The sequence below is a fragment of the Zingiber officinale genome, chromosome 2A, assembly GCF_018446385.1.
Source record: "Zingiber officinale cultivar Zhangliang chromosome 2A, Zo_v1.1, whole genome shotgun sequence".
Lineage (NCBI taxonomy): Eukaryota > Viridiplantae > Streptophyta > Magnoliopsida > Zingiberales > Zingiberaceae > Zingiber > Zingiber officinale.
In genome coordinates, this window is record NC_055988.1 from 145,977,964 (window position 1) to 145,987,416 (window position 9,453).

Sequence of the window (9,453 nt, forward strand, 5' to 3'; positions counted from 1 at the left end):
TTAGCTAGAGTCCTAGAGCCAATCATTTGATGATTGTATTTTTGGACTTGTTGTATCATATTCTATATAAATAAAGACATTTGGTTTTTGGTTATTATACTTACTTGTATTGGTGCCAAATAAACTAAGTATAATAACGTCCTTGAGTAGAAGGTTCTTACCTATATCAATCGATTGGTTGAATCGATAGTGAGATGATATAGGGAACACTACTCTTAATCATTCCTAGTCGAGTATTAACATTCAGGGACAATGTTAATGCAATAAGACTAGCATGTAGGTCAACTCGATGACTTGATCTCACAAGTCATGGATATAGAGATATCAAGTTGACACATGAGTATACATTAGAGAATGTACACTGAATGACCCGCCATGAGAAAGTATCATGGATCGTTATATGAGTGTCATATACTTTCTCATGTGACTATTAGTATGACTACTAGTCCTTAGACCTGAAGTCACCATGGATCCCTACATAAGGAGTTATGTACTTTGATTTCGTCAAACGTCACCCGTAACTGGGTGGACTATAAAGGCAATTACTGGGTATGTAACGAATTATGCAGAGGGATGTGAGTGATGTAGATGGGATCTATCCCTCCTATATGACGGGAGTGACATCGATATTCTTGATAGAGTGAGACCACGAAGTGCATGGCCATGCCCAAATGAGTCAATATAGGATATTGAGCTCATTTGATTTAGTGAGTCTACTTGGAGTTCAAGATTTAGATTGATTAGAGGATGACACGGTCTATACCTCATATTGATCAATCTAAATGTCTAGGATAGAAGGACACTTGTCATATTTTGTGAGGAGTCACAATTAGTAGTCACAAGGTGATGTTGGATCTCAACATTCTTATAACTTGGGTAGTAATGATGTGTTACTAGATACCGCTCATTACTTATGCTCCTAAATAGGTTTAGGGGCATTGCCAACGTTACAAGAACCTATAAGGTCACACACTAAGGACAATTAGATGGAGATTAGGTTCATATGATGAACCAAGAGGATTAGATTCATTTGATGAATCAAATTGGATTAAGAGTAATCCTAATTGGGCTAACTTGAGTTGGACTCAAGTTGATTCATGTGTTCAATGAGTCTAATTTAGATTATGACTCATTGAATCAATTTAATTAAATGAATTAGATTCATTATATTAAATTGACTTGAATTAAATGATTGGATTAGATCAACCATGAGAGAGATTAAGTCAAGTTTGACTTGACTTGAGAGGAAGAGAAAGAGTCAAGTTTGACTTGACTTTTTGCCACATCATTAGTGAGTTGGCAAGATGTGAACCAATAATGATGCTCCACATCATCATGATTAATTAAGTGAGATGCCACCTCATGGAGGTTACAATTCTTCACTTTAATGACTACACATTAATTGTACTTAATGCAAAATGGGAGTTACATTCTTTTGAATGTGGCCGGCCACTATGGTGTGGTGTGGAATGAATTTTTCATTCATGTGTGCATTCACTCTCTCTTCTTCCTCTCAAGCTCTCCCTCTCCCTCTTCTCCTCTCTTGTCGTGACCTATCAAGGTGCTAGCGCACCTTCGTTTAGGTCTTCTTCACCTAATTAGTTCGTGTGGATACTTCTAGAGGAGTATCTATTTTGATACTCTTGAGATCCGGTACCGTTTGGACGAGCGGGAACGCGAAGGGCTTTGCTTCAAAGGTATAACCCTTTTTCATGTAGATCTAGGAGTAAATCTCGGTAGAAACTCGTATTCGTAGTTTTTTGAAATTTTTCTTTACACGAATCCGTTGACTTTGGGGCTTTCGGGGTTTCCGCGACGCGAAAACGCGGTTTTCGCGACCCGAAAAACCCAACACTTCATTCTTTCCTTTATCTCATAAACTCACCGTTTACCCTACGATGAGTCCCTTCTTAATCATATGTTGAGATTAGAGGACTTGAATTCACCGATATTCATCATAGTGAAATTAAAATTTTAAAATTATTTTTTTAAATAGTTTTCTCAAATGCTTTCTCTCGATCACTTTTGGTTCTTCATCATAACGCATTCGTTTTCCAATTTTTTAGATAATCCGTGCCACAATGCATTTGTTTTCCAGTTTTCTAGAGAATTCGTTTCACGAGCATTTTGATACTCAACAAGCAGTCCGACGATAGTTTTTATTACTCGACGACACACTGTACACTTACGGTAATTTAATTTGTCACTTACTCCTGATGATGATCTCTTGCTAATCGACATCTATATATGCTGCAATGGAAATAAAAAAAAACACTTTTAAAAATAGGTGACAGATTTATGTGGCTTTAAAGAAGAACTTTTGATATTCTTTGCTGCCTCATGCGCAGTAGGCTTGTTGATGAAAGCTTCATAAAGAGGTACTGTGAGTCAACCATTTTGAGTGTCCCATCTATTTGTGTTCGCTAATGTTTAATTCTTTAAATGATGATGCAGTAACAAAGTGGCTGTAATATATGACCTTTGCAAAAGTTGGTTTACCACCCTTAATTAAATAAAATTTTAGGAAAAACTCAAATAGAACTCTATTTACTTCTCCACAAGTACAATTTAAATATGCTCAAATTAAAATTTAAATAATTAGAATCGAATTTAAATTTAGAGCATTTCAAACTATACTCCAATTCTACTCGAATTAAGATTCGAATTATATTTCGAACCTATCTCGAACCAAAATCATTTATGTTTTGGAGTTTTTAATAAATAATATCACATATATCTTGTAAGCTCAATTAATTCGAATATTAATATTTTGTTTATATTGTTTTGCTCGTTAAAGTTATTGTCATGTGATCAAAAGTTCACGGATTCGAATCCTGAAAATAGTTTCCTGTAAAAAATAGGGTAAGGCTGCGTACAATGGATCCTTCCTCGTGACTCGATATGACGGAAACTTCGTGCACCGGACTGTCATTTTTATTGTTTGATTCGATATATAATTAATATTTTTTTTAATTGTTTTTTGCGAAGTCCCTATTAACTTTGACGAGGAGATACAATTATTTACGTGTGGATTTTGACACTCATCTGTAACGTCAATTATATAGTGATCCCCAACAGATATAAGTGGCTTACTAAGATAGACAGTGATATGGCACTTCCCTATCTTAGGGTAGTACAACTAATGCATTATTGAGTACTACAACAACAGCATACTCCACACCGAACAATATCTCAGTCGTCACCTTTATCCCAAGCTCGATCCTCTATTTACCCCCAAAAGATAGAACGGGGGAAGGAAAAGGACTTCACAGTGAAAAAAAAAAAATCCCTAGGAAAATACGAAGAAAAAGAAAGGCAAAAAGATAAACAATTAAGAGAATAAAAAATAAGAAAGAAAATAAAATAATCCTTCTAGATTGTAGGTGAATACTTAAAAAAATTATTTATATTTATTCCATATATATAATATTAAGCATAAGTAAATTTAAGTTTTAAAAAAATGATATATAAAATAATATAAAAAATGATATATATGCCAAGCGAAGGACAGCGATCATGCTGTGGTTGCTTTTAAAAAGATATATTCAGATAAAAATGGCTGTCTGTCTGCGTGCTTTCCGCTCCTGAGTCATCCGCCACCCACTGCGCACTGTCACAGTCCCAAAGATAAAAAAAAACCAAAACGCACCATCACCACCATGGCACCATCATCATCTTCTCGTGCGCTCCTTCGTTTCCTTGAAGCTTCGTGCCGTGCTCTCTGCGTACGGAAGAGGACGGATCCAGTACACAACACCGCGTACCGGACGTTACTTGCTGCTCCGTCCCTCTGCCGCCGGACCACCACCCACCGTTACATTTCACAAACCACGTGCTGTGGCTGTTCCTCTCTGCATCTGCTTTATTTTCCCTAAGAGCAAACTGATAGAGGTTGCTTTAGCAATTAGCATTGACTCTTTAGGTAGGCTAGAAAGTTAGAAATCATCTACATATGTGAGGAATTTAAACTGGAGATTAAACAATTCAAGATTCTTTTTAGTTCGAGATAAAATTTGATTTTTTTTTTAAAGGGCATCCAACGCAGTCTAAGAAAATCTGAGCTTTTCAGAGATCCATTTCTTTTACAAAGGCAAGATATATACACATCCCTCGTCTCGACAAATTCAACCAGCGACATTGAAGAAAAAAGAATAATGAGCACCGCAACAGAGTGTGATGCTCAGTTCACAGAACACTCTGCTAAAGATTGAGACGGAATTTCTGCTTCGGAAGTCGTCACCGCTACAGCAGATACATCGGCAATAACCGGCGACGAGTGTTGGCACGGGCATGGCCATGCCATGAATTTCGGAACTTTATCGCCTGGCATTATGACAGGCAAGCTCCGGACCTTCTCCTCCTTGTTCTCCTGCAAATCAACGAGACGCGTAATTGAGTGAGTGATGGAACACAAAGTTGATCTCGCTTAAGCAGAGCAGAACAGAACACAACAACAGCAACAGCGAAATCTAATGAGTATAAAAGACAACATGTCTCCACGTTTTTTGGCAGATTTTCAGTGTCATTCTCAGGTTGCTTTCGGGGTGCCCAAGCTACTGCTTTTAGATGGTGACTAGTTTGTGGCTAGTGCGCTCCAATGTTTCAATGGTGAAATCTACCTAGAAAGCTTTTAAGGAGAACAAATGCTCATCTTCTAATTCACAGTTTCACCAAATCTTCACCAGATAAAGTAAACTATGGATCGCTCTCAATTCTGTTTGAAGGTCAATTCGGCTCTGTTCTTCTGTTCTTTCATGTCTCCTCGACGTTAATATTAGCAAAGATGAAGAATTAACGTCGAAATCGACTTTAGAAAGCGAGATGCGTATACCTGAGGGTCGGGGGCGAGCTTGGACGTCGGAGATGGAGGCGACGGCTGAGTCCGGCCTTCCTCGAGAGCATCCAGAGGGGGTTCCTCCTGCTGGCGGCGGCGCCGGCTGGGCCGGCCGCTGAGGGAGCGGAGCTTCTCCCAGTGGTAGCAGCAAGCGAAGACGCCGCTGAGGCAAAAGATGACGACGACGAGCAGCGCGGTGCCGAGGGGGAACCCGATCGCCGGTCTCGAGTCATGGTGCAAGGTTGCTGCTGCTGGCGGCGCCGGCATGGTCGCACCCTCCATCTCTGCTGCTCCTCGCTCGGTTGCTTCTTTTGTAACCACACCTCCTCCTCCTCCTGCTGCTTCTTGGGCTACAGCGGCGTCGTCATCGTCGCCTGCAGCGCACGTAGAGAAGAGAAGGTGAGTGAAGTTCTGAGGCGTCGCTGAGGCGGTTTATTTATGGAGTGTGATCGGAGGCCAGCGAGGGGCCACCGAGCGCGTACGGTCGAATTAAAGCAGAGTACTGATGGAGGAGACGTTAGTGCGGCTCGTTCGGTAAAGATGCCGTGGAGTCGCCGTCAAGATTATCCTTTGATGCTTTTTCTGATTCCCGTAAAAAAAAAAAAAACAAAGATTTCAGTGCAGATGAACAAGAAAAAGAATTCGGCATATTTAGCGAGATCACAAAAAAGTGTCTGACTGCAAGATGACATTAATGACAGTTAGTTGCTTATTAAAAATCTATCTGTAGAAAAAGAACAATCATGACGAATTGACGATCGAGTGAGTGGGGGCAGGGTGGGTGGTGAACCGTCTTCTCTTCCTACAGAGAAAAAACGCATCTAATTCTCTCAATTTGAGAGTCATCGAACATCTTCCTCGTTCTCAGTCTCGTAAAGTGAAGTTGATCTTTGGCCTCGATCATCCGTATCATCTCGTGTTCTAAAAGAGTTTACTGTCGGTCTCAATTGGGATGCTAAAGTAGTGTTGGCAGAAGATTCGAAATGTTGCAATGAACGCTTTGAGTAGATGATTGAATCACCTCCCTCAACATTAAACATTGAGAAGATGGTTGACTCATCTCCCTCAATGTTTATTGTAATAAAGGTCATCAAAGCATCAATTACAAGTTGATGTTTTCTTCCTTTATAATCTGGCATCCAAGAACAATCTAGATGAGAGAATAAAAGAGCATGAGCAATCATCTGTGAAGAATTTTTAGGATAGAAGAGGATTTTGGTTCGTGAACTTATTTTATGGAACACTTTGAGATATCATTTTGTGATCGCTCTTTCGACATCAAGCGGTGACCAAGTTCAAATTAGAAGATCACTATGAGTTGTTTACCTACTCTATTTTATGTTCATGTTATTAGATTTACTAATGGTATTAGAGCGTTTAGTTCTAAAAACATGAAATTGGAGATGTGGAACTGAGAAAGAGAAATCGTGATGGTAGTTGCAATTTCTGCTGTCATCTATGAAATGTCTACGAGAGATCTATGCAAGAATTGACAATCTTGTCGGCATCCCGAAGTCACGATTTACACCTGATTACATGAAAATTATGTAGTCCTCGACGACACATAGTCATGGTATAAGAGCCCCGATGACCGTGTTTAAATACTGGCAAATGTCAACAGTGGGAGGCCTGGTGTTCGTCGCGATAAAGAGAAATCGAACTGTTTTATCAGTCAAATAATTTTATTAAATCAAATTTTAAAAAATGAAACGTTCTCTAGTTATTAGAAAAAAAAAAATCAAACAGTAGGTTTGCATGAAATTAAGTTTTTTAATTAAATGCATTTATTACGGTAATATTTTATTAATTAATAAATGTATATTTAATTAATTTAGAGTTCAATTAATTAAAAATTAAACTAGACCAACTTGATTAAATCAAATCCTAGTCTAGTTTACATCATTATTTGATTTAAGTAGACCAATTTGATTTAATAATATTTAGATCGTATTCAAATCATTTATTGGTTTAACCAAATCAGTTTATTATTGAATTAATTAGGATAGTTTGATTACATGAATTGGGCTAACCAAATCAGATCAGATTTATTTTAATGGCCAGATTTGATCAAATTACCTAATGGGTCAAGATTTGATAAAATGAGTTAGATATAACTAGAATAAACATAGAAAAGACATCCCTATCCAATTAGATTAGTTTTGATTGAAAAATAGATACAACACAGGTCAACAAAACCAATGTGTCAGTCACATGAGACTCCCCAAATAAATAAAATTTAATTTTCTTATTTACTTATATATTTTGTATATATTTGTTCTAGTGAGAATTGAATTTGACCGATTTTATTACTGGTTTGTCAGTTTTGTACTAACATCATTTTTCAATTCCAGATATCACGAACAATATACACGATGGTTAATCATTATGAACGATAACATGAGCTTTGGGAGAAGATCAAGGAGCTAGAATATGACCTGTAACAAAATGATTAGTTCATTTTATTTATGATTAGTTCATATGAAATGATTAGTTCATTTAATATTAGTTCATTAGATGAAATGTATATAATGGAATTGATCAGTGTTGATGAGATTGGATCATACAAATGATGAGTGGAAACGTAGTTATCACTTGATTTTGTAAAGCAACTCAATTATATTGAGTCAATTGCTAATTGTATATACATGAATCATGTTGAAATAATAAATAATATGTTTATTTAGTGCAGATTATAACAACTAAGAACATCATAGATGAACTAAATAAAAGAGAGAAATTATATAGGGATAACTACAAAATCTGACACATCAAAATACAATATGTTCTTGAGGAACAAGAAGTTCTAGAGATTGTAAATCAATTTATGGACAAATCGACTGATGATTCTACAGCACAGTACAGACGTGACTTTGATGCCTATAAGGCATGGAAAATGAAGGACTCCACTACTAAGGGAATATTGATTAGTTTCATGGTGGATGACATAATATTTGAGTATGAGTCATTACCATTGGCTCATGCTGTCTGGGCATCCCTTACAGAGAAGTATAGTGGTGTAAGTCTGTAACGCCCGCCCTCCCACTACTTGGCGGAGGACGGGGTCACTAGAACATACATACGTGCATTCATAAATATAAACTCATGGCAGTGGAAATATATGTAAGAAACTATCTACTAATCATGTTATCATAAAAGCATACTAATAAAACATGGCATGTGAGCTATAAAATCATGTAACATAATAAACGTGTCAACATGCTAGTGCGTATAACTTGATTCAATATTTACTACTTGCAACATTATCATCTTGCTAAAGCATAAAGTATGAAACATAAATTCACATCAAGTAATAACCATCCAAAATCATCTAGTAGGAAAAATAGTTCATAAGCAAAACTTAAAGAGTAAATAAGTCTTGAAACATAAAATAGATCTTTTTTTTTCCACCATGCCACTTCCACACACATTCTTGCCATTCCTGCTGCTCCCTTTAGTTTAGCCATTCTTTTCTTTTTTCTGCAATACAAGGGAAATTTAAACTATAAGCACATAGGCTTAGTAAGATCCCTTCCTACTCACAAAACCATACTCATGCATTAATCATAAAATGGTAACATGATCATTCAACTCATATCTAGGTATAAAAGAAAACTTACATAAACATAAAATTAGTAGCATGATCATAAGTAAATCATAACATAGCATGTGAGAGCATAAACATAAAGTAGTAGTATGATCATAAGTAAATCATAACATAGCATGTGAGAACATAAACATAAAATAGTAACATTATCATCTAAGCATCATAAACATACCTTCAATAGAATCTTACTAAAGCATAGGGGTACCATATATTATGAACATGTAGATGCAAGATGTTCTTTTGAAAACATGTATCATGAAATGAGTATATGCAAGATGTCCTTTTGAAAACATATCTTACATAAATACTTAAACATAATCTCATCATGAGGGTCCGACTTTGTACCACATACATACATAATTGCACGCATCCTAAATATATCCAAGGTAGCTAATCTTGAATCTACTAGGAACTAGGCCCGTTTCATAGACCATCGACCTAGGGGCAACTTAGGAGCCCATCCCTTTTACTAGACCAGTGTCATAGACCATCGACCTAGGGGCGCTTATGGAGCCCACCCTTGGTACAAGCCATACAAAAGTAAAATAGCATACATGTTTCTTATCATATCATAGCATATCATGTTCCTTGTCATATCATAGCATATCATATTTCTTGTTATAACATGAAGAGTGCTCTTAATCCCAGCTTAAGGGAAGCATCTCTTAAACTATCATGAAGAGTGCTCTTAATCCCATCTCAAGGGAAACATCTCTTAGGCTTTTCCTCATACATAAGCCTTGCATAAAACATAACATGATGGCACAAAGTGCCCATATCATATGACATATCATAGAGAACACATAACATGATGACATATATACACATAACATATAGCATGGCATAGCATGATGACACAAGTGCACATATCATTTAACATGGTGACATAAAATTCATATTGTATCATAAAGAGTCATTATCATGCATGGTTGGGTTTTTAAACTTCATGCAAACCCTAATCATAACTTGGCCGAAACATTTAGGTATGAAGCATAGGTTTTCAAGCAACATAAAA

General features: G+C 36.8%; 1 protein-coding gene across 1 annotated transcript; it reads right to left on the reverse strand.

Annotated features, from left to right (window-relative positions):
- Nucleotides 1-4,047: 4,047 nt before the first annotated feature.
- LOC122042549 (uncharacterized protein At5g65660-like) lies at nucleotides 4,048-5,260 on the reverse strand. Its single transcript, XM_042602715.1, has 2 exons — nucleotides 4,832-5,260; nucleotides 4,048-4,369 (listed from the first exon to the last, which is right to left on the reverse strand). The coding sequence occupies exons 1-2, from the start codon at nucleotides 5,114-5,116 to the stop codon at nucleotides 4,181-4,183; spliced, it is 474 nt and encodes a 157-aa protein (XP_042458649.1). The 5' UTR covers nucleotides 5,117-5,260; the 3' UTR covers nucleotides 4,048-4,180.
- Between the last annotated feature and the right edge of the window lie 4,193 nt (nucleotides 5,261-9,453).

Excerpts from the sequence above, each read along its gene's own strand:
- LOC122042549 (XM_042602715.1), bottom strand. The coding sequence starts at position 5,116 with ATGGAGGGTGCGACCATGCCGGCGCCGCCAGCAGCAGCAACCTTGCAC. Across the intron at positions 4,370-4,831 it reads AGCTCGCCCCCGACCCTCAG|GAGAACAAGGAGGAGAAGGT; the intron begins GTATACGCATCT and ends GTTGATTTGCAG.